This window comes from Glycine soja, chromosome 14 (genome assembly GCF_004193775.1).
Source record: "Glycine soja cultivar W05 chromosome 14, ASM419377v2, whole genome shotgun sequence".
Lineage (NCBI taxonomy): Eukaryota > Viridiplantae > Streptophyta > Magnoliopsida > Fabales > Fabaceae > Glycine > Glycine soja.
This window is the reverse complement of record NC_041015.1, coordinates 46823712-46849124: the sequence shown is the minus strand read 5'-3', so window position 1 is coordinate 46849124 and position 25413 is coordinate 46823712. Positions and strand designations below refer to the sequence as shown.

At 31.5% G+C, this 25413-nt stretch overlaps 2 protein-coding genes across 4 annotated transcripts; both read left to right on the top strand.

The window, feature by feature from the left end:
- The first annotated feature begins 5599 nt into the window (after window positions 1-5599).
- On the top strand, window positions 5600-6922 carry LOC114384627 (transcription factor bHLH30-like). The gene is made up of 2 exons (XM_028344333.1): window positions 5600-6055; window positions 6164-6922. Exons 1-2 carry the CDS (start codon window positions 5846-5848, stop codon window positions 6674-6676), a joined length of 723 nt encoding a protein of 240 aa, XP_028200134.1. The 5' UTR covers window positions 5600-5845; the 3' UTR covers window positions 6677-6922.
- A 3676-nt stretch (window positions 6923-10598) lies between these two features.
- LOC114383738 (beta carbonic anhydrase 5, chloroplastic-like) lies at window positions 10599-13496 on the top strand. Of its 3 annotated transcripts, none has more exons than XM_028343470.1 (7): window positions 10599-10817; window positions 10931-11058; window positions 11182-11237; window positions 12145-12205; window positions 12453-12535; window positions 12616-12738; window positions 13095-13496. In XM_028343470.1, exons 1-7 carry the CDS (start codon window positions 10802-10804, stop codon window positions 13270-13272), a joined length of 645 nt encoding a protein of 214 aa, XP_028199271.1. In that variant the 5' UTR covers window positions 10599-10801; the 3' UTR covers window positions 13273-13496. The 3 variants fall into 3 exon arrangements, with proteins under 3 accessions (XP_028199271.1, XP_028199270.1, XP_028199272.1); XM_028343469.1 differs by having other exon boundaries at window positions 10624-10817; window positions 12633-12738; window positions 13060-13496; XM_028343471.1 differs by lacking the exon at window positions 10599-10817 and adding an exon at window positions 11923-12036 and having other exon boundaries at window positions 10984-11058; window positions 12152-12205; window positions 12633-12738; window positions 13060-13496.
- Window positions 13497-25413: the final 11917 nt, after the last annotated feature.

The following is a 25413-nucleotide window of genomic DNA, read 5'->3' as shown; positions in this document are numbered from 1 at the left end:
ATGATAAATTTAGAAATAATTATTAAGTACATAAGAAATTCAAGATCGACTATATGATCGCTATTGATTTTAAGAATATATATCAATGAATATTGAAATCAAGGTTTAGCTGATTCAAATGATAAAGTCTCTTACAAGTTACAGACAAAGATTTAAGACTTGTAAATCCTTTTAATTTCATCATTGAAGCTAATTACAGAAAATTTAGGTAGATTTTTTTTCATGATTGGGAAAAGATTTAAGTAGATATATTAATTCATTGTGTAAAATTTCTTAATTTAGAGAGGGATTTGTATATGATGTAAATGAAGAGAAGAATCTGCACCAATTAATTCATCTTCGCGTAGAAGAAATTAAGAGTACATGAAAAATGATTGCTAACTATGGTTAAAATACTGTGTGTTCGTGTGTGTAGTTAAGCAAGAGGGTCATCAAAATTATGGAAGAACTTTTCTCCCCCAAACCCCAAGGATTCGCAGGCCTCCTTTAAGACCTAAGTAATTTTAGTTCTCCTTGGCTAAATTTTTAAAATCAAATTCTTGCATGTTTGATTTGTACTTAAAATTACTATGACGCCTTATTTTAATACAAATCCAACAATAAAAACAAAATCAACGATTTTGATCCTTTGGCAAAATAATTTTTGCACTGAATTTTATAGATGTTTGCTATGCAGTTGAAATTGTTTGTGACACGTTTTTCAATGTGCATCCAATGGATAAAAACAAGATAAAAATAAAAACAAGGATTTGACTTATTTATTGTTTCTTTCATGTTATCTCATCATCAAAATAACACTTTATAATAACTACTATATTAATATATATTAATATTTAATAATAATATTTAATTTTAAAAATTATGAAAGTTATATGATTTTAAAGGAACAACATGTGAGAAAGAACAACAAAAAAACCAAATCAAAAACAAGTCTAAATTTACATTTTCAAACATAGTGTTACTAGTTACTATGAGACATGATTCAATATATATAAAATCTATAATTGTAATTAATTTAAATACAGATTACTATGAGTCACGATCCAATATATATAATTTTTTTGTTAGTTATATGCTACATTTTAATTAATTTAAATAAAAATATAATATATGAAACGAAATAATAATTTTAATATGTTTAGAAAAACAACATAAAATAATCTAGAAATGTCGCTAATAAATTCACAAATATGTAAGCTTTTTTTCTTTCTAGTCTCTCCCTATTCTGTGTCCTATATCATCAACCTCTTCAAACAACGAACAAAGTTGGTTCTAATAATCAAAATGAATTTTAACTCAATGAATCCCTTATACACCATTGGCTTCTCCCTTTACCTTTTTGTTTTATTATTGCAACAAAGGGCATGTATGTGGATCAATAGGTAGGGGCTCACCATATGAAAGCTAAAAATGAGCAGTGCAAGAAGCTAGCTAGAAGAGGGTGGGGTCGAATTAATAAGCATCAGGCATTGGAGACAGATCGAATCCAATAGTGAGCCTGGGAGACATGCTCATTGCATCATGGAGATGTCAAAATCATAGCATATATGAATCCAAACTACTACTGTTTGAAGGAGGAAAAAAACAATATGCACGAGAGAATAAATAAATGGGAATAATTATATATACTAGAATTAATTAATTTGTGCTCATGCACTTAGCATATATATATATATATATATATATATGATCATATTTAATTATCTGAGCATAGTTCAGCTGTATGATCTGCCTTCTGCCTTCTGCTGGTTGGGTAATACCATCTAAAGTCTCATCTGTTCCTTGCAGCCGGAGCACTGACATAGGATGTTGATCTTTCCTTCTTCATTGTTACCCTTTGTTGGGACCCACCCGACATATTCACATGCATAATGTTCAGATTTTCATATTTATTTATTTATTTATTCATTGTTATTACAAAAGTAACCGAGCTAAACTGCCACACTAGGAAGAAGGAAGGAATGTGGTAAACCCAATAGGTGGGGGAAGAAAGAATATATATGCATATATGTCAGTGAATAATGGAGTGACCAAATAATGTATATCCATCCAGCTTTATCTGTTCATCTGCGTTCTAACCTAATTAGGGTACGAGGGAAGATATTAGTAAGAATATTATTTTAGATGCATATAATATTCCTTATTGACCTCTTGTAGAATAGAAGAAAAGTTTGTGTTGTTTACGATAGTTTAATGGTGGGGTGAGATCAGAAGATTAATGATGTACCATCTGTTTTTCGAATATATATAAGATGTAAAGTGAATATAGTTAACAGCACTTCAATATATAAGCTCCCAAATTGTAGTAGTAAGTATTCTGTATATGTATATATAACTCACGAAGTAGAAAATGCATTTGGACTACAATTAATTGGTCTAAATCTTAAAATATCTCCACGGCGACTAATAAATTTACTGTAACTTATAATAAACCCTTGGTCTGCTGTTGGACAAATAAAACTAAATTAAACCAAAAGTTTGATACAGTTGGAGTTGACAGATATATATAGTTAGCTTTCTATAATATGTTAATTAAGGTTTATTATTTCATAACTATATGTATGAAAGTATTTTATTGTGAATATTTTCATTAATTTCTCTGCTATTTTTTTAAAGCATAGTGATATTTGTCTACCTAAAAAAATGGAGTAAGTAAGAGAAAGATAAAAAAGAATAGAGATAGAAAATTATAGATGAAATAAGTAATATAATAATACTGTAGAACACATATATTAATTATTGTGAGATTATTTTAATTTAATTAGTTAGGAATTTCAAATTTGAACCCTTAATATATAATTGTGTTAAATAATTGTGTTAAATACTCTGAAGAAGATTTTCATTACTCATAATGATCTTATTCAATTTTTTAATAAGAATTTCCTATTTGGAAGATATTTATGGTATATACCCAAAATATGAAAAAGTAAAAAAAAAAAGAAATAAATAAGAAAATGAATAAATGATTATAATTATTCTCTTTTAAAGATATCAATGCTATTTTGTTTTATAAAAAAAATATAACATGTATAATGCCTAGTAGTAAAGAAAGAAATACTAACTTGTATATGCAGTCTCTGAGCCCCAAATGTGTACCATATGCATGGAAAACATGCAAGCATGCATGCAGTACATATCTCCATGCATGTATATATGACTGTAAAACCCCATTCACTTTATTAACTTCATTATATTGGTATTATTTTTCCTTTTAACCCCTCAAGAACAAACAAATTAAAGTAAAGAGTTAGAAGCAAATTAACTGAATCGTTGGCCAGAAGAGCCAGATCAGGGCATGCATGCATTCAGCTGAGTACATGCATGCTATGAACAATATACGTTGTTATATAGATTTGGGAAATGGTAATTAATATTGATTGATACCATAGGGAAACAAAAAGGGGTTGTGTGAAAGCGATACGTAGAGAAGACTGAGTATGCAAATATATACTTACTACTCTATACAGATTATTACAGAACAAGCGATCCAAAAGAGGTTGTCGGCTTAGCACATCATCACAATTCACAACAACCTATCCTGTCAGTGGCGAACCTAAGTTGGTTCCAGGAGATAGATGTACTTACATCTCTTTATTTTTTAAAATTTATTAAATTTGTAAATAAAATTTTATATTTTTATATTTATATAATTAAACTTATTAATTTTATTTTTTATAATTTATTCTCACTGACTTAAAATCTTGGATGTCATTTTGTCCTGTGTTTTATTCCCTCAACAAAGGTGTCGGCGCCGGCTTGCTAGCTGCAGTAGTAGTATGAGGCTATCAGTAATAATAATAAATAACAGTGCCCCCTTTTGCCCCTTTGAAAAATGATTGCATTATTCCTTTCTTTCCCTTTTTGCACCCAACACCACCACTATCTCCACTCCATAAATTGCCACATTTCTCACTATCCCTTTCCCACCACTTTTGCCAGCATTAGTAGTAATTCAGTCCTCTACTTCTTCTTATTCCCTAATCCTTCTCTTCCCTTTTATTTCCCTTTTTATTAAACCCTCCTTGGAGATACATCATTCAATTATGTACCCAGATTGTATCATGAGGACTTTTTAGTTTGTTCATAGTTTTTTTTTCTTCTTTTTATCACTTTGTTAATTTTTGTCAACAAAAGGATTGAATTTAAGATTTTTTTCTTTTATCTTTTTTTTAACCATTAAATCAATTTTATATTTCCTTTCGGCTGGTTAATATCAAATAAGCCATTAATATTTTATGGAGTCTTTTATTTAGATCCGGGTCTTATTTTAATAACAAAAAATATGATCATGTTATAGAATAAAAATATGCTTATTAATAGTGGATCTCAATAATATTAGGACTGGATTGATTTTGATAATAAAACTCATGTTGACAGTAAATACTAAATAAATTTCAAAATATATAATAAACATTAGTTTAAAATACAATACTGTCATACTCCAACGGCATTAACTTTTGTGGGTATAAGCCATAAATATCTTCTACAACGTATATAATTTCAAATATTAATTTAATGCACTCCTATATTTAGGGTTGAAGTTTGATTAAGTTGTACAAGTTGATTTAGGTGTTTAATAGTAATATCATTTTTTAAAACAAGAAAATCAAAAGTTAACTACAAAAGAATATTGAAATTTCCGAAGTATTAATAATTTCATAAATATATATGTTAGCTCAATATAGTTCATATTGAATCATTTTTAAAAATGATTGAAAATTGATTAATTTCAAGAAGAAAATCATTTTTATTTATTCAATTTTCAATTGTAATTGTGATATTTATATTAAATTTTTCAATTCATACTTACTCTATCTCAATAATTTAAAAATAAGAAAAACATTCAACTTTGTTTTATTTACCGCATACATAAGATATCAATTCAAGCCCCTAGCACCAACAAAACTACAGTCAAATTAATTCCAAAAGGATAACATAACACCATTGAAAAAACCACCACTTTTGATGCTTCAATGTCTGCAAACAAACAGGAGAAAAGAAAAAAAGAAACAATAAAGAATGTGGAAAAGTAATTTCTGAGCAACTCCTGTCTCTCATAGTAGACACATGTACATGCACTAATTTATTCCCGGGTCTCTCAAAGGTCACACTCATTCCCTCACACACATCCCTTCTCACTTCTTTCTTCTCATTCCCATTCCTTCTTCCACCATCTTATTTATGTGTAATTATATATAAATTATTCTCCATTTTAAATACTCAATCAGGACTTACTATTAAATATATGATTTTCAGTAATATTCTTTTTATAAAAAATTTAATAAAAATATTGATAACATTTCAAAAATATTACTAAATATATATAAATGCTATTAATATATTTTTATGATATTTTATCATATATAGTTCATTTTTCTATAGAAAATAAAATATCAAAAAAATATATCAGTAACATTTATACATATTTAATGATATTTTAAAATGTTATAATAAAAAATATATTATTAAAAATCAGATATGTACTGATAATTTTTTATTTCTTTAAATTTTGTTTATCTTATCATAAATCCTTATATATATATATATGATAACACATTAGCTATATCAAACATTTTCCTTTATTTATTTGTTTATTAATTTTTGTCAACAAAATAAAAAGTGCTACCATAGTGGTGATTTGTTTTGTTGGGATCCCATTGTTCCACAACAGTTAAAAGTTGAAGTTTGGTCCCTCATTCCTCATCCCTTGGCCTCCAATTCTCCGTACACCGTATACCTAAACCACCCACAACCACAATGCATCACAATATCACATTCTTCACACACTCGTAAAAATCATTCTCCTTCTTCGTTTTTCCATACCAAGATACAAGAACAAAGAAAGATGGTCCCGTTTCGGAGATTCTACGGCTTCGAGCGCTGGCTGGACCACCACGCTGCCCACTCTCCGATGGAGTTGAACGCTGCCAGATCCAAAACGGAGCGGAAATCAACGGAAGCGTGCAAGAGTCACAGGGAAGCTGAGAGGAGACGCAGGCAGAGAATCAACTCTCACCTCTCCACCTTACGTTCCCTCCTTCCTAACGCCGCCAAGGTTATTCATTAACACTTCTCCATTCTCATTGTTTCCTCTTTCTTCTTCTTCTTCTTCTGTATGCTTGGAGGGCAGAGAGGTAAATTCAAACATCGTGTCGTTTTGCAGTCGGACAAGGCGTCGTTGCTGGGGGAAGTGGTGGAGCACGTGAAGCGGCTGAGGAAGCAGGCCGATGACGTGGCGCGCGGGGACTCGTCGTCCTCCTCGAGAAGCGCTCAGCCGGGTTCGGTCCGGTCGGAGGCGTGGCCGTTTCCGGGAGAGTGCGACGAGGCGACGGTGAGTTTCTGCGACGGCGGCGAACCGAAACGGGTGAAGGCGACGGTGTGCTGCGAGGACCGGGCCGGTCTGAACCGGGATGTGGGGCAGGTGATCCGGTCGGTTCGGGCAAAACCGGTTCGCGCGGAGACGATGACGGTTGGGGGAAGAACGAAGAGTGTTGTGGTGGTGGAGTGGGAAAAGGAAGAGGAGGTTGGGGCGCTGGAACGGGCTTTGAGGGCTGTGGTGGAGAATCGGGCTTTGGTGGGCTTTGGAATGGGCCAAGTCTTTGTGGGCCAGAAACGGGGTAGGGATTGTTGTGAGGTCGACTCTGACTTCTTGCTGAGGAATGGGAGCTTCTGCTAATTCTACTAACTAGAACAGTGCCTGTGCAAAAAACAAAAAAAAAAAAAGGAAACAACCCAGCAGAGTCTATTTCCACGTGTCATTTATTCCTTAAAAAAAAAGTAAAATACAAAGAGAGAGAAAACTTAGTATTGCATAGAATGAAGACACGTGGGAGTTCAGAATGGTGGCTTGATAGTTATTATAATACTATTATTATTGATTAGTTTCCTTTTTTGGTAAAAGAAATAATTACATGTTTGGTTAGTTTTCGGGTTGGTAGTATTGGAGATGCCATATTATTTATATAGGTAGGCTATTGCTTTAGTCTATACAAGAGTCTAAAATCTAATCTTTAGATTAATATATAATGGTAATTATTTTATTTAATCTCTACTCTTCTTTAAAGTTTTTTATTTCTCAGTTGCACATGATAACTAATTTCACTCTTATAATAACATAGCTGAAGTTTTATCCTTTAATTGTACATTCTTATTTTTTTTCTTTAACTTCTTATTTCTCTATTTTATATGTTTTGTTTTTTTTATAAAAATAATGTTGAGAGACACATGTGCCTCTTTTTCTACTAGTCTATCTACCATCTATAAGATTATAATCTATAATTATTAATAAAGAGAATTATCCTCTTTGATATACACATTTCTTATTTTAAAATTATCTTTTAATATATATAGTTGTTTTTATTTTCTTCACAAACCTTCAAGATGTAATTACCATTATTTTGTTCTAAAAAAATTGTTACCACTATTTTTTAAAAATAAAGATAGAGGCCTGAAGTGCCTCTTTTTCAACTAGTAGTTATAATAAAGGAAATACTCCCCTTTAGTCTTATTTTTTCATAAGAATGTTTTATCTTTTAACTACTCTCTAAATTATTCATTATTTTACTATTTAGCTACTCCATAAACTATTCACTACACTCATAATTGCTCTCTAAATTAAAATCACTACTATTCAAACATGAGGCAAAAGTGAAAATAAGTATGTTAGGTATTATAAGTTTAGTCTAACTTATTTATACAATATAAACCTTTTTCAAGGTCTAATTTAATCTTAATGATAACTTTTTAAAAACCCATTTTGTTATAAGGCCCAAAGACATTAAATTATCCTTCAATAAATTTATAAACTTGACTCTTTGTATATGTCAACATGCTTAATATTTTAAAAAATAAATGTGTTTGTGATTTTAATATATTACACAAATTTAATATTATAATAAATAATATTAACAAAAACTATTATTTAATTTATATTTACTTAAATAAGTCTTTTTATTAAGACTAAAAGACTTTAATTTACAAGAGCCTTCCATGACCTGGGCTTAATATAGGTTAGACCATGACCCCTATCTCCACTTTTACTTCTCAGATAAATAAAATGAAAATTAGTATTTAAAAAAGTTTGATATCTTTAATGAATACATAAAATGGTTGATACAACAATATTTCCACTCACACTTCTATGGGCTGATCTATTTCCACTCATACTTCATTATGCGTTAGAGGGGATGTACTTGTAATTAAAGATTACAATACTTAAGTCATTCAATCAACAAAGTAACAAATATTATATGTTGAAATTGTGTGTACTTGGTGAAGGTTGCACTGAGGTATTTCTAAATAACAAAGTTGCATGTTTCGTGATTCTTGATCATCACAAATCACCACCTTGTCACATCTGCTCAGAAGATAATATGTAAATTACATCAAGTATCCTTCACATGCAATGTCCATGCTTCTGATGGTGGTTGTGTGATTTTAGGAATTGATTACCAATGATTATTACTTATATATATGATCAAGCATCGTTGATGTGAATCGGGTAAAAAAAGGTTTAAATATATTTTTATTTTTTATTTTGTATTTTTTAAATTTTAGTTTTTGTAAAAAAAAATTGTTATTTTTAGTTTATGTAAGTTTATATTTTTTTTTAATTTTAATCTCTGTAAGTTATTTTACTTATTTCTAGACCTGGAAACTTATATTTTTCAAATTTGGGTTCTTGCATGCACAAATTTATTGAAATTATAATGAAAAAAGTTAAAATCTTAAAGAAACTAAAGTTAAAAAAATATAAATTTACAATAACTAAAAGTAAACTAAAAAAAATTATTGAAATAAAAATTAAATTATAAAAACTAAAATTAAAAAATGAACTTACAAGTATCAAAAATAAGAATGCTAACCTTTGAGTAACCAAAGACATATTTAAAGCCTAATCAAAACTGGGACACGGATCAATGAGGTGATTGATTATCAAGCAAAGCTACTCTGTCTTGCTATACTTCCAACACACGATCTATGTTGAGGATGCACATTTTCACATGATGAATTTATGTCAAATTTCCTTATAATATTATTTATACAACAAATCATATGACTAAGTGTTACAAGTTGTTGTATACATAACACAACTCTTTCATAAATAACACAAAAATCAGAAAATAAAACAAGAAGATTCTGTTATGTTGCAAAATGAGAATGTAGATTTTGTTATTGGCTTGATTCTGCAATGACTATAAGCTGATCCGTGGTCGGTGCTGCAGCAGGAGGTTCGAAAGGGAGTAGAGCTTGCTTTATATCATTTTATTATCGTTTTTACAAGCTTTATTCTTATTCTTTTTGGTTTTTAGCCGGCCAGTTTTTTTGTATTCAGTTGACAGGTATATTCTGACTTGGGTTTGGTACCTCTTGTGCTAAATCTAAGTGTTTTTTTTAATAATAATAATAATCTTTTTTTGCATTAAAAAATAAGGTTTAATATAACTTTTAGTCTATTAAATTTTAATTCAGGTCTCTCAACTCATCACCTAATAACAATATAACAATAGCAACCACATCTTACCAAACACCACCATTTTCAACAAATTTGTGTCACGCATACTTACCAGAATCTCAATTGGTAAGTATCTCAATTAAATTTGTAATCTTTGCATATGCATGACACCATGTTGTTGACGATGGTGATGCACCAGTGATGGTGTTGTGCGTGTTACATTTAGGTCTTCAAAGTCATGCATAGAAGTGTATATGAGTAGGTATGACAAATCTAAATTTTGTGTTTGGGGTTTGAATTTGAATGGTGGTGGTATTTGAAGAAAAAGAGTTTTATTTGCCTTTGAAATAAAATAAAAATAATGACAGTTTTTAATCATTATAATATTAAATTGATTATTCTAAAATTTAAAATACTAACAAACAAAACATAATATTTTGAAAACTTAAAATATTAAATTTAAAATTTAATGTATTAAAACAAAATAAGTATGTTTAATGGACTAAAAATCACAATAAGCCAAAAAATAACACAAAAGCAAATATTATTTAGTTCACAGTTGTTATTTCACTGCACTTAGTTTACACTAAACGCAAGCAACCAAATACACATATTTTTATTGAGATTACTTATTTATATAATAATATCTTTCGAAAATTTTTATAATATTATTTTTTGTATCCTCTATCAAATTAATCATCAAATTACACACATTATATCTTCACTTTTTATCTGTCTATTAAATAATTTTCTGTACAAAAGTTTCTTTATCCGAAGATTGACACGAGCATAAGGAGCAAAAAAGATATAGTTTGGGCAAAGAAAAGAAAAAAGAAAAAGAGTAGATAGCGTTGCAAACTATGAAAGTGACTTGAAGGTTGAGACAATAATAGACATATCAACATACCATAGATGTTTGGCTGTAAGGAAATCCCACAAAATGGGATAACTGCACCGTACGTGTAACCACCGGATATGTCTCTATAATTAAGTGTTTTCCATATCATCCTTCCTACTCTTATCGTTTTGCAATCAATACCCACAATCATCTCTCCATCACATAACACTAAACGATAAATCTATAATAAACATGTCGTTATGGTTTGATCCTAATTTGTGTATAAAAATATTTATTAAAAAAGATCTATAAATGAATCTTAACACCTCAAATTATTAATATTGAGTTTGGTTGAAAAATACCCAGATTCATACTAAATATAGAACACATGCATTAAGTTAATTAATTTAATGATAATGAAAATAAGGATAAATATGGCATGCGTTGTACTTCAAAGGGAGTTTTGCACTTTGTAGTCTCTAGTCACGATTTGTTGGAGAGGAGAAGAGATGGTTTGGTCAATTAGTGAGTACATTGCTTCACCTAGCAATTTTCAATTGTCCAAAGATGTTGTTTTAATTTTTTTTATGTAATTATTTTAATAATGTAATTTCATTCCATGCTGATGCGTATTCCAGGGTCCAGAATAAGTTCACTTCTCTGTTCAAAGGCACCTTTAGTGGGTTCATACGTCTATGACTCATGTTGGTGCTTATGCTTTTCTGCTCCAACCAGCTCCTCCATAGCAAGGCCTTGGCCAAACTTTGTGAGTTTCTCCAATATAGTCCTATGTTAAGCTGTTAATCAAACATTACTTCTTAATTTTTTCTTATATGTTTGATTCAATGCTTTGTTGTTTGCTTTCCTCTTGTCTTGTTGGATTTTTTAGATGGATTGGGTACAAATGGACCGTTGCCGTGCAGCAGCATCGTTGCCTTTGATCAAGTAAGTTGAAGTTCCTGATATTACCTTCATAAATTTTGTTGAACCTTCAAGAGTGAATTTATGCTTCGGGAAAAAAGTAACTGCGAATTTTCTTTCTTTCAATTATGACAGTTAAACTAATGTTTTATATGCGCATTCATCTGTGACGAGTCTGTGGTAAATTGTGAATTTGGCTGAATGATTTGAATGTGGACTAGGAAGTAAGATTTGATTGTTACAATTATTTGTCTTCATTAACTGTAGGGAGAAACAACCAGAGAGTCATAGTAATTGTGTCAGACACAATTAAGAAAACCAAGGTCTTGATAAAGGAAATATGACTGAAATTGATGGCTATCAAAACTTGTTTGATTTGATAAAACAGAGGTTTCTGAGTTTTAAGAACCAAAAATATATGTAAGAGTCTGGTTGTACATTTTTTCAGCTTTGCAAATTTTTTTTTCTTCTTGTTAGTATAGGGTCTTATAAGCTATATTTCTTCTAGACAGAAAAGAGTTGGAGCATTTTCAAGCCCTTGCTGAAGCTCAATTTTCAAAGATGATAACAGATTTACCTAGTCCATTTGATATTTAATTTATTTGTTTCTAAACTGTTCACTCTTTTTTTCATGAATAATCTATAAAACATCATATTTTAGCTTAATTTATTGGTTATGGTGGTCTTTAACTGATAAATCCAAGTACAGTCTATGGTAATTGCTTGTGCAGACTCTAGGGTATGCCCCTCTAACATATTAGGATTCCAACCTGGAGAAGTCTTTATGATACGTAACATTGCCAATCTTGTACTTGTTATGAAGGTATTTGCAAAATTGCTTCTTTTTATTTCTGCCTAAATAGCTAATGGGAGCTTTCAAACTATTGTTAATTTTTATTTTTCTCTCATAATTTTTTCTTTCTTATACTAGAGAGCAGAATGGACCATCAGAAAGTAATGCTGCTCTTGAGTTTGCAGTAACTACTCTTCAGGTACTCACTAATTTATAAATCTTTCGTCTTGTAATAATCATACATTTCTCAGTAAGTTCCAAAACAAGAATTTTTGAAAATGCAAATGAATGTCTAAAATGAGAGTTTGATAGAGGAATATCCCTTTGTTATGAAAGGGGTGGAAGAAGACTTGGAAATTTTATTCTGTGTTGATTAGTGCATTTGTTGTAAAAAAGGTCATACCCTATATAACTGCGTAATTCAAAATGGTTGTTGAAATTTTTAGGTTGAGAATATATTAGTCATTGGTCATAGTAGCTGCGCTGGAATTGAAGCTTTGATGAATATGCAAGAAGATGTAGAATCAGGGTATCTCTAGCTAACTACTACACCTCAATTTTTATTTCATCATTAAAACAGTTGTTATTACATCTCTAATTCTCATTAAGGTTCATTCATCCTCTAGAAACTTCACACACAAGTGGGTTGCCAATGGAAAACTTGCCAAACAAAGGACAAAAGCTGCCACAGCTCATCTTAGCTTTGATCAGCAATGCAAATTCTGTGAGAAGGTATCCATCATGTAACTGCACTATGCTCAGCCAAATTATTTTATGTTTGGATTAGCTTTGTGATGAGAAATAACCAATTAATTTTTCATGATAGAGATAATGCAAGAAATAATTACTTCTACTTTTTCATGGTATCGCATAGATTTTGCGGGGATAAAATTTATTCTTGTGTATTATCCAAACACATTATATGTGAATTTCCACTAAGAACTCTTAGACTTGAATATGGTGAAACATAATCAGATGTACTTAGAATAATTCTGTGGCACCAAGTAAATTCTAGATTCCGAAGGCAAGTGATGCTCATTCAATTTTTGGCAGGAATCTATTAACCAATCATTATTGAACTTGCTCAGTTATCCTTGGATAGAAGATAGAGTAAGAAGAGAGTTGCTTTCTCTACATGGAGGGCATTATAATTTTTCCAATTGCTCGTTTGAGAAATGGACCCTTGATTTTAAAGAATGCAATGTTAAAGAAGAAGAAGAAGAAGAAAGCAGTTATGTTGTCAAAGAACAAGAATTCTGGTGCTGAATCCTGCTATACCAAGAAGTTTGAAACATAACTTTCATGCTGAATCCTACAACTAGATAAATCTTATGTTCATGTTAGTATTGGCCTGAAAATATATTAAAGAAATTAAATGATTGATTCTAAATGCCGTGTTAGCTTTGTCATGATTGTAACATTTAAGGAAGCTCCTGTATAAATTATGGTTTTCGGAAGCAACACAAATCAGAAGAACAAAAATTCCCCTCTATCTAGATCATAACAAAAAGATTCCCAAATTTTCGGTTCGGAAAGAGAAGATAAAAAGCTAACATAAAAAAAAGAATTGACCATTCGAATATTTCAAATTTAATGAAAAAATAATAGAAGTAAGGGCATAGAATCAAAATAGATATATGGTATGTATATGTGTATATTGAATTGTGAATATATAAATAATAAAATCATTTCTAATTCAAGCAAATAATGATATGAGTATAGATAAGAGAAGGGGATATGGCGAAATTAGTAGAGGCTAGGGACTTAATTAAATTGAGTCTTGCTATGGAAACTTAAAAAGTGAGAACTTTGAAATTCAGATAAACCTTGGAATTCACAAAGGACAATCCTGAGCCAAATTCTGTTTTCCAAAATCAAAGAAAAGTTCAGAAAGTGATAATAAAAAAGGGATAGGTGCAGAGATATATACTATGCATTAGAGGGGGTAAATTTACTGTACAGGGCTTGTTTTACAAACAATTTACCAAAGGGGGTTCGTTTTAAAACAAATAACATGCAGGGTCTGTTTCCGACGTGGGTGCCGCCATTGACACTGGCGGGAAGCTTGAACCGCCAATGCCAATGGCGGTAAGGTGGGTACCGCTAGTCCTAGTTGCGGGACATGTGCTGAATAGGAGAGAGGTGAGAGAGGGTGGGTGCCGCTGATGGCATCTGCGGGACAGGTGAGAGAGGGTGGGTAGGGTGGGTGCCGCCAATGCTGTTTGCGGTACAGGGTGGTGCCGCCAGTACTGCTTGCGGGACACCTTCAGCTAGCAATCCCGCCATTAGAGCTGGCGGGATAGGCTTCTCATGCACATGGGACTGAAGCTAGGGTTCAAGGCACAATTAAACAAATTTTTTCTCATTTTTTTTTATCTTTTTTGTTTTAATTTTTTTTTACAATTTTAAACACAGTTTTTATTAATTTTGTTATCTTTTATTTCTTTTTTATCATACAATTTGAAAAAAAAATATCATTTATATATTTTCTATTCCTTTTCCTTCCTTATTTTTCTCTTCTTACACTTTTTTCCCATAAATCAACCATACAGTTTTGTATATAATAATAATAATTTATACCACTCCACGTGATAGGTTTGATGGGACTGAAGCTTGGAGAGTGATCCTGAATGATGAGACTCAAGCCTGATGCAGCTACGGTTCACATGCATTGAAATTTTTTTTATGCAGGCTAGGGAGGAGAATAGGGCACTGTATTGGATAGGGAAATCAGAAATCACATGCATGTATGGCAGCTTAAAGAGCTAGGCATCTAGGAGGTGACTTCTATACAGAGTTACTTTAATAATGGTGTATAAATTTGCGTACGTAGCTCTTTGCTAAAAAAATTCTTTAAATAGAGCAAATTTCAATCACACTCTGCACACTTGTATAAATTTGAGACCAGAGTATTGTGAAAGAGGAAGAAAGAGTTTTGAAGTTTGATTCTATAGTAAGTAAGGATGTTTTATATTTATTTAATTAAAGTTTTCTTTCATTTTGTTTATTTATGATGTACAAATTTTTTATTTTGAAGTAACAAATATTATGGTTAGAATGAAATTTGAAGCTCAACTTTAAGTGTATTAATTTTGTAAATTACATTTTAAATTTAAAAAATATTAGTAGTAATTATTTGTAAGTCTTTTTGTTAATGGTTTTTGCGTCTGAATTATTATTTGACATATAATTTAATTTAAGACAAAAAATAATTACATGCTATTTCTTAAGTATTTTGTTGTTTGTTCTGAGTACGAAGTTTTATTTTACTTGTAATAAAATTTAGTATAAGTTAACAAAAAGAAATTTTAATTTTAATTATAAAAACAATAAAAAAAATATTACCAATTTTAAAAGTCCCGTCATTTAAATTTACTAACAGGGGAATAACAATTTTTTGTTACTATATTTATTAGTAATTTATTGATTTTTAATAATCATAAAAGAAGTTTAGTTGGATTGTATATATTTCTTTTATCTCCTTGTCTCACTAAGTTTCAAATTAGTTGTTCACCGAGTATTTTTTGCCTTACATATACGCGCATGTAATTTAATTAATTAACCATTGAGACTATTAAGTAGAGATGGAGGAAAAATTACGCCTTATTTGTCTGTGTCCTCCATTCCTATATATAGATAGTATACTTTCCTACTAATTTTATGTATATATATATGATATATCCTTCATTACCGAATATATGTCATTTGAGTTAAGTAAGTTGTTCTCGTTAATTAGTACTGAAAAACGACTTCGAAGATACAAATATGGGGGCGCCTAGGCGTGTTGGCCATGTTTCGTTTGAAATTTTTTTAAGTGTAATCCTTTCATTTATAACCCTTTCATTTTGTGTTTGTCTGGAATTTTTTTGAAGTTGAGGAATTTTTCATAAATTATTTAATTAGAGTACTTTTTTTTAGAATAAAGTATGAATGTGAAGTTTAAGTTTAATAGAGGAAGCAAATAAATATTTGATATTTAATTGAAGTAATGATTTTATTTGTTAGACTAATATTTGAAGGCAAAGTTTAAGTGAATTAATTTTTTTAATTAGAATTTTTATTATAAAATTAGTATGAGTAATTATTTATTTTAAAACTCCTATTGTTATGATTAATTATTATTAATTTTGATGATGTAGGTATATCATGAATTCAATTATTACAGTGTTGTATTTCAATGGAAGAGTATATGAAGACAATGATGGTGTAATATTTGAAGGCAGTAAAAAGGCCATTCAGATTAAACGCGGAATTAGTTTCAATGCTTTGAAAAAAAAAATTGGAGATAAGGTAAAGTTAGAAAATAATGAAATTATTTCTACTATAAGTTGTAGATTTTTAGTTTCAGGAAAATATGTTGCATTGCAAATTTGTGATGACGAAGATGTTGAAACTATGATCGAAAGTTTTCAACAACAACAACAAATGTCAGTTCTAGAATTGTACGTAGAAAAGGATGTTGCTGGTGGTTCGATGTTTCATGCTGCAAATTCTGTTACGTCATGTGGACGTAATGTATCTCATCATGAATCGGAACTGCCAAGAAATATAAGTAATTTACATGATGATGAAGATGATGATGATGACGATTACCTTGCATCTAACTCATACGTTGAAGAGTCTTTCAATGAAGATGATAGTGATGATGGAATATATGATACAGACGATGAAGTCACTGATATCGTTGAACCAGTTTCAATTGTTCACCCAACCGAAGGTAAATGTTTGTGAAATACAAAATTAGTTGAATACATCTATCTTTTTATGAGAATTGTATTTAATGGTAACTAAATAGGAGTAGTTTGTTGACATGATTTTTTTTTTAAATTATTAGGTGTACCACAAATTCAAAATCCATTTTGGAATGATGCTATGCATTATAATAATATCAATTGGAGTCATCCGGACGAGGAGGACATTTGTGGTCTGGACATGCCAACGACTTTTAATGTTGGACAAGAATTATATGTTGGCATGGATTTTGACAGTAAAGATGCGGTAAAAAATGCACTGAAACAATATGTGATGAAGGTGCATCAAACTTTTAAGGTTGTTGAAACGAAATCACACAAATATATCGTTTGTTGCCCCAACAACACCGAAGAGTCTCCTTGCCCTTTTTATATGAGGGCAATTTTATCCAAAAAAACTGATGCATGGAAAGTGACACAATGGGGTGGACCGCACACATGTCTAAATATGACTATGACACAAGACCATGAGAAGCTTGATTCAAATTTAATTGCGACTTGCGTAGTAGGTACGTTTTTTATGTTCATATTATCCTACTTTTGTGTTATTTGTTATTTTAATTTGTAATTTTATTTTAGTATTTGAATTACAGGCATGATCAGAGAAGATCCATCAATAAAAATTTCTTTGATTCAAGAAAGGATAAATAGTGAATTTTCCTATAAGGTTTCATACAGAAAAGCATGGATGGCCAAACAAAAGGCGATTGCAATTGAATATGGCGATTGGGAAGAGTCGTATGCGAAACTCTCGTCATGGCTAACACACATGCAAAATCATTCTCCTGGCTCTTACTTTCAAATACTACATGACGATTTTATTGTTGGTAATAGGGTAAGTCGCGAACATCATCAGTTTCATCGAGTATTTTGGACATTTGGTCAATGCAAAGAGGCTTTTAAGTACTGGAAGCCAATCATACAAGTTGACGGCACACATTTATACGGAAAATACCGTGGGACCCTGTTAATGGCCACATCGCAAGATGGAAATGGTGGTGTTCTTCCTCTAGCATTCGCCGTGGTCGAAGGCGAGACGCTAACAGCATGGTCATGGTTTTTGGCCCACTTGCGTGAACACGTCACATATAAGAATGGAATTTGTCTAATATCTGATCGTCACGCGAGTATAAAGTCTGTTGTCGCTAACGAACATCTTGGTTGGCAACCTCCCCACGGTTATCATGTGTACTGCGTCCGACACATAGCCAGCAATTTCAATCGCAAATTCAACAACGCGAAACAAAAAGAGATGTTCAAGAAATTGGGTAAGGTTGATTTTATACATTAATTTAATTTGAGTTTGATGTCTACGTACAACTTTTGATGATAACAAATTTGATGCAGCGTACACTCCTTGCAAGCATGTGTTTGATCAAAACTTAGAAAAATTTCGTCAACTGAGTCCAGCCATAGCAAGATGGATTGATCGCATTTCAAAGGAAAAATGGAGCATGGCTTACGATACATCTGGACGACGATATGGTCACATGACAACCAACCTATCAGAATGTGTGAATAAGGTGTTGAAAGATTGTCGCAGCATTCCAATAACAGCGTTGGTCAAGTCAACATATAGTAGGTGCCGAAAGTACTTTGTTGATCGTGGTCGCCAAGCCCAAAGACAATTAAGAGAAGGCCAAGTTTATTGTTCTAAGCTTGTTACAGAACTTAGGAAAAATCAAGAACAAGCTTGTTCGCACATCGTTCATGTGTACGATATCCACTCGACAAGGTTTGAAGTAGAGGAGACCTTTAATCCTATCACGCAACGTGGCGGACAAAAATGGGCAGTTAACTTGAATGGCCATTATTGTCAATGCGGAAGGTATTCTGCGCTTCACTATCCATGTTCACACATTATTGCAGCTTGTGGTTACGTGAGCATGAACTACTACCAATATATAGATGTTGTTTACACCAATGAACACATCTTAAAAGCATACTCCGCACAGTGGTGGCCTCTTGGGAATGAAGCGGCAATTCCTCCTTCTGATGAGGCATGGACACTAATCCCTGACCCAACTACAATTCGTGCGAAAGGTCGGCCAAAATCAACAAGGATAAGGAATGAGATGGATTGGGTCGAACCATCTGACCACCGACAAAAATGTAGTAGATGTGGAGCTGAAGGGCACAATAGGCGCCGATGTCCAATGCAATCTGACTGTGGGAGTAATTCATTTAATTGATTTATGTATGTTACATGACTGACTTGTATTGCTTTAGGTTTTGTTCAATGTATTTACTTGTTGGTCTTCAATGAAATCGTCAGTTACTTTTTGTTGAATGTGTGCTTCTAATGAAATAAAATTACATTTAGAAGTTGAAATAAATGGAGTGGATCAATCGAGGTTGAGTGACATTGGTGTTGATCGTTAGTTAGAAACGTTAGTGTGTAAGTATTTTGTCTACCTTAGTTTTTTTAACTATCTACAATGACAAACTATGGACTTAGTCATTATGGTTTAGTGTCTAAGTATTTTGGTTTAGTGTTTAGGGTCTAAGCCTTAGGTTTGAGTGTTTAGAACTATGGGATTAGGGCTAAGTTTTTTTATTTGAAGGGTTAGGGTTAGTTCTTATTTTTTTAGGGGCTAGGGGCTACTTCTTATATGTTATGGGTTAGGGCTAAGTTTTTTTATTTTAGGTCTAGGGTCAATTTTTAAATTTGAAGGGTTAGGGTTACTTCTTATTTTTTTAGGGGTTAGGGGTTACTTCTTATATGTTATGGGTTAGGGCTAATTTTTTTATTTTAGGTCTAGGGTCAATTTTTAAATTTGAAGGGTTAGGGTTACTTCTTATTTTTTTAAGGGTTGGGGGTTACTTCTTATATGTTATGGGTTAGGGCTAATTTTTTTTATTTTAGGTCTAGGGTTAATTTTTTTAATTTGAAGGGTTATGATTACTTCTTATTTTTTTTAGGGGTTAGGGGTTACTTCTTATTTGTTAGGGGGTAGGGTTTAGTTCTAATATTTTAGGGATAGGGTTAGTTTTTTGGTTTAAGCGTTAGGGTTTAGTTCTTATATTTTAGGGGTTAGGGTTTAGTTCTTATTTTTTATTTTAGGGTTTAGTGCTTATTTTTTAGGGGTTCGTGTTAAGTTCTTTTTATGTTAGGTTTTAGGGTTACTTTTTTTTATTTTAGTGGTTAGGGCTAACTCATGTATAACGGTTAGGGTTTAGTTTTTTATTTTAGGGTTAGGGTTTAGTTATGAAAATCTTAGAGTTAGGACTAATTTTTACGGGTTAGGGTTAGGTTTTTTGTTTTTAGGGTTAGGGTTTAGTTGTGAAAATCTTAGAGTTATGACTAATTTTTAGGGGTTAGGGTTAGGGTTTAGTTCTGAACATTTTAGGGTTAGGGCAAAGTTTTTTATTTGAAGGGTTAGGGTTTAGTTCTTGTTTTTTAGGGAAATACAATTACATTTAGAAGTTGAAATAAAATTACTTTTTTTTGAATGTGTACTTCTAATGAAATAAAATTACATTTAGAAGTTGAAATAAAATTACTTTTTTTTAAGGGTAAGGGTTTAATTCTTATTTTTGAGGGAAATACAATTACATTTAGAAGTTGAAATAAAATTTCTTTTTTTAAGGGTAAGGGTTTAGTTCTTATTTTTTAGGGAAATACAATTACATTTAGAAGTTGAAATAAAATTACTTTTTTTAAGGGTAAGGGTTTAGTTCTTATTTTTTAGGGTTAGGCTTAGTTTTTTTATTTTAGTGCTAGGGTTTAGTTATGAACATTTTAGGGTTATGACTAATGTTTAGGGGGTTAGGGTTAGGTTTTTTTATTTTAGTGCTATGGTTTAGTTATGAACATTTCAGGGTTATGACTAATGTGTAGGGGGTTAGGGTTAGGTTTTTATTTTAGTGTGAGGGTTTAGTTATGAACATTTTAGGGTTATGAATAATGTTTAGGGGGTTAGGGTTAGGTTTTTATTTTAGTGTTAGGGTTTATTTATGAACATTTTAGGGTTATGACTAATGTTTAGGGGGTTAGGGTTAGGTTTTTATTTTAGTGTGAGGGTTTAGTTATGAACATTTTAGGGTTATGACTAATGTTTAGGGGGTTAGGGTTAGGTTTTTTTATTTTAGTGTTAGGGTTTAGTTTTTATTTTATAGGGTTAGGCTTAGTTATTTTATTTTAGGGTTAGGGTTTAGTTATGAAAATTTCAGGGTTTAGGACTAATTTTTATGGGTGAGGTTTAGGTTATTTTTATTTTTGGGCTAGGGTTTAGTGCTGAACATTTTTGGGTTAGGGCTAATTTTTAGGGGTTAGGGTTAGGTTTTTATTTTAGGATTAGGGTTTAGTTTGGAACAGTTAAGGTCTAAGTGCTTATATTTTATAGGTTAGGGTTAGTGTTTCATCTTTAAGGGTTATGGGATACTTTTTATGTTTTATGGGTTAGGGTTTAGTTCACATTGAAGTTCATCATTACTTGGAAACATTAGTTTTTTCCCTTTGGCTACCTTTGTTATTTGGTTTAGGGTTCATTGATTATTATAGTTTGATACGCGACATAAATTCTATCCATAAGTAAGCCTTAATAAACTGAATATCATACATTACGCCATGAATGTCAAATTACAAATATACAATAAAGCCTTAATCAACGGAGACATGCAAATCATTCATTTTGGTGTCCGTGATGCCGTGAGGATGTGCCACATGGTCGATCCCATCTTCGTGCTTGGCGATCAGGATTTCTTCTGCCCCGATGCCTCCCCGCTTCTTCTTCGTCAGCCTCCGCAAAAAATGCGTTACGCAAATCAACACCGAATAAGTCACCCGTATTAGGTATTTGTCCCGGTACATTCCATTGTGTTCCTAACGGGGCATTAGGTGTTGGAATTGGGCCATGATATTGCTGTGAAGGGGTCATTGTGGGCCATGAAAATTGAGCTTGTGTTTCCGCAAAACCACCGAACGATTGCTGGGTTGCAGAAGTATCAGTGTCATGACCCTGAAAAGGATACTGATACATCTGTGTCGGATACTCAGCAAATGTTTGTGGCGTGTAATACATTCCATGGCCACGCTCCGCCATTTGTTGGGAATATTCTTCCGCTTCAACAGTGTCCCTTCTTCTGGCTATCCCCTGAGTTTCAATACTTGACTGAAGCATGTGAAACTGTTGTGCGGGAAATCGACGCTCTGATGCGGGACCATGTGACACTGGCTCAGTGACTCTCTCTTGCTCTTCGGATAAAATTGTAATTTTTTCCACATAAGGCACGAGATCATCAAATGTGCATGTTTTCCTCCCTTGAGGAGACACCATGTATTGTAATGCCTCCGCAACTTCACCCTGCATTTGTAACGGTAACAAAATTAATGGCCATCATTAAATAAAAGTTCAAGTTAAAATTTGAAAAAAAATTAAAAAATACCAATGTAGCCGTCTTTGCATTTTCTGGGTCAACAAACATCTTTGTCTTTCGCCTATACCAGACCATGTAGTCCGAGTTAAAACTCAATAGGCCTTCTTGTCGGGGATAAGCGTCGACCCTAAATGCATGGCGATTATTCCACTGCTGAATCATTGGGGCGAACAATTGCCCCCAATTTTTGTCATGTTTCCCCTTTAATGTTATGCCATGAATGTTTAGGGGTTGTGAAGGAGACTTTGGAACTGGTTGCTGCATCCCAAATTGTCTCAAGACTCTGTCCGGTTGGTGCCACTCAATAACTTGGAAACAAATTAGTGGTACCACCGCGTACCACGCGAGACTTCCGACTAAACAAACGGGAGGCAACAATGACATAATGGTTGATGGGTAAGGCTCCCACACAAACTGCATATAACAACATAGTTGTGAACATTGTAGTAAAATAAGACATATAATTTTTTATTTTACAAATACAATAGCATGGTTCTTACCTCATGACGTTTCATAATATCGAACTTGCGACGAAAAACTTTCACATCATCATTGCCGATATGTTGGTTTCCACGTCGCAGCCACCTACAAAGAATAAAATTTAATATACCCTAAAACCATTTATTCTATTAAAATGAAAGACGCTGTTAAAAATGACTGACCTGTGCCCTAGTGGTGTATTTTCTATGTGGGAAGGAGTCCTCTTTGGAGCCAACATGGGACATCGTTCCCATGCCCACAATTGTAGTAAGATGCACATACCTCCGATTGATTTAGTTTTATAATCGGTGACACTGCACATCTCTCTGTATAGAAAACTAAGTACGGCAGCTCCCCATGCATATCTGCCACATTCTTCAAAGTCACGTAAGACACCTCCAATAAATCTCAGTATCCATGCACGGGCAAACCTTCGTACTTGTTCTTCGTCGTCGTCATTATTAATTTGATCAAAATGGTGAGCCAGCCAACTTAATTTAACTACACTACCTTTAATTTCACCTTCTTGTGGTTTGACTCCCAATAATTCCTCACATAAATCAGCCCAATCAAGATTTGTTGGGCCGATTAATGGTAAACCATCCACACTTATACCTAACAACACAGAGATGTCTTGTAGAGTGATAGTACACTCTCCGCATCTCATGTGAAACGTATGTGTTTCCGGCCTCCATCTTTCTATCAGAGCACTAATTAGTGAGGCATTTATTTTTAAGAAACCCATCTTCATAATCCACCCAAAACCAGATTGTTGAAGAAAAAGAAAAATTTGTTCTGGAATTTGTTCTTCCCCTTGATACGTGAGGACAGCTTGTCTGATATGTAATTTCCTTTCTTCTTCTCCATTCCAAACATGTTCTGAAACATGCTTAGGTTGCATCCATAATACATCAGTATCGATGGGGCCAGATTTAATGTTAATATGTGATGAAGATGATGATGAAGATGCCATTGCTACTGCAAAATAAAATATAATACATGTGAAGAAAAGTTTAATTTATTAGTAAACTTTAAATATATAACAATAAATTTGTAAAAAATCAAACTGGTCAATTTTTAATATATTCTATACATAAATTAAAATACATGTGAAGAAAACTTTAATTTATTAGTAATTTTTTTTCTACAATTAACAAATAAATAATTGAATAAAATATGGACTAACAAATTATTTATAATACAAACAAATATTGAAATGCAAAAAATCATTTCAATAATATATATACAAAAATAATAATAATATACAATGTATCATATATTCAATCACTTAAATTTTCTAAAACAAATAATATTAACGTACAAATTAAAACTAACAAATAATATATATACCATTCTAACTAAAAAATAATTAACTCAAATAATATTAAATTATCAACTCATTTATTTAAAATACAAAATTATAATACTAAAAAGATAAATTTACGTGTGTCAAGTGTCTAATATTACAATTATTTATTTAAGTGTCAAATATTTAATATTACAAAAACTAAAAATTTACGTGTGTCTAAAATTTATAAATATATACCTAAAGCTAATATTAACTTGTGCCTAATACTAAAAAATCTAATATTACGTATGTGTATCATGCATGTATATATATTTATTAGACTAAACTATCATACGTCTAAATATATGTCTAATACTACAAAGCTAATATGACATGTATAAAATTTAAGAATATACACAACAACTAAATATATATACACGTAATATTTTTATACTAACTAAACAAATATATAATATTCTTTTCAATTATACTTATTTATACAATTTTTTTTCGAGAGATTAAGTTATAAAATAATTTCTTATTTAAAACTCATAAGAATAATTAGTTTGTCAACCCCATGCAAAAGTACATCATATATTTTAATTCTACCAATAATTAAGAATACAATTAATTTAGATTCTATACAACATATGTAGTATACAAATAAAATAAATTTAGAAAAATAATTGAAACAAGTTGATAAGAAAGAATAATTATTTTAGAAAACTTTATATTTCTTGAGTTAGAATATATTTTATTTTACAGATATTTCTAGAATTCATAATAAAATTCTCATTCTTTGATAAAAAAATTAATAATAATATTCTATGCTATGCTGTAATTACTACTAATACTAAAATATTATATACAATAACCAAATAACATCTAACAATATATACAATAACAATAACTAAATAAAATTTTAATTCTAACTAACCAAATAAAATTTTCATACTAATTAACCTAACCAAATAATATTTTCATACTAATTAACCTAACATTGAAATATCTATTAGTACTTAAAAAATAATAACAGAATAGCTACTCATACCAACTAATTTAAACTTAGAACTTTTGTTAATAATAACTAAGCTACTATTTAAATACTAACTAACTTAACTTAGAATATTTGTTAATACTAATACTAACTAACTTAAACTTATAATATATATTAACATATTTACTTACCAGGAATTTATGTCCAAGATAAGGCTAAGGGCACTTCAAGGAAGGATGAAAGCACAACAACAAGCACTAAATTTTAGAGAAATTTGAACCACGACGAACACAGCACAACAACCACAACACAGTACAATAATCTCTCAAGTGAAAAAGAAAGAAAGACAAAGCAAACTCAGTAAGGGAAAAATGTAAGTAAAGAATGAGTTCAACATATTTTTTATAGCTGAAAACTTAAACCCAACGCTCAAAATTTTTTAACGTTCACATGCTTTTCAGAATGCAAGTCTGCAAAGCCTTCAACGTAAACCCATGTGAACCCTAGGTGCA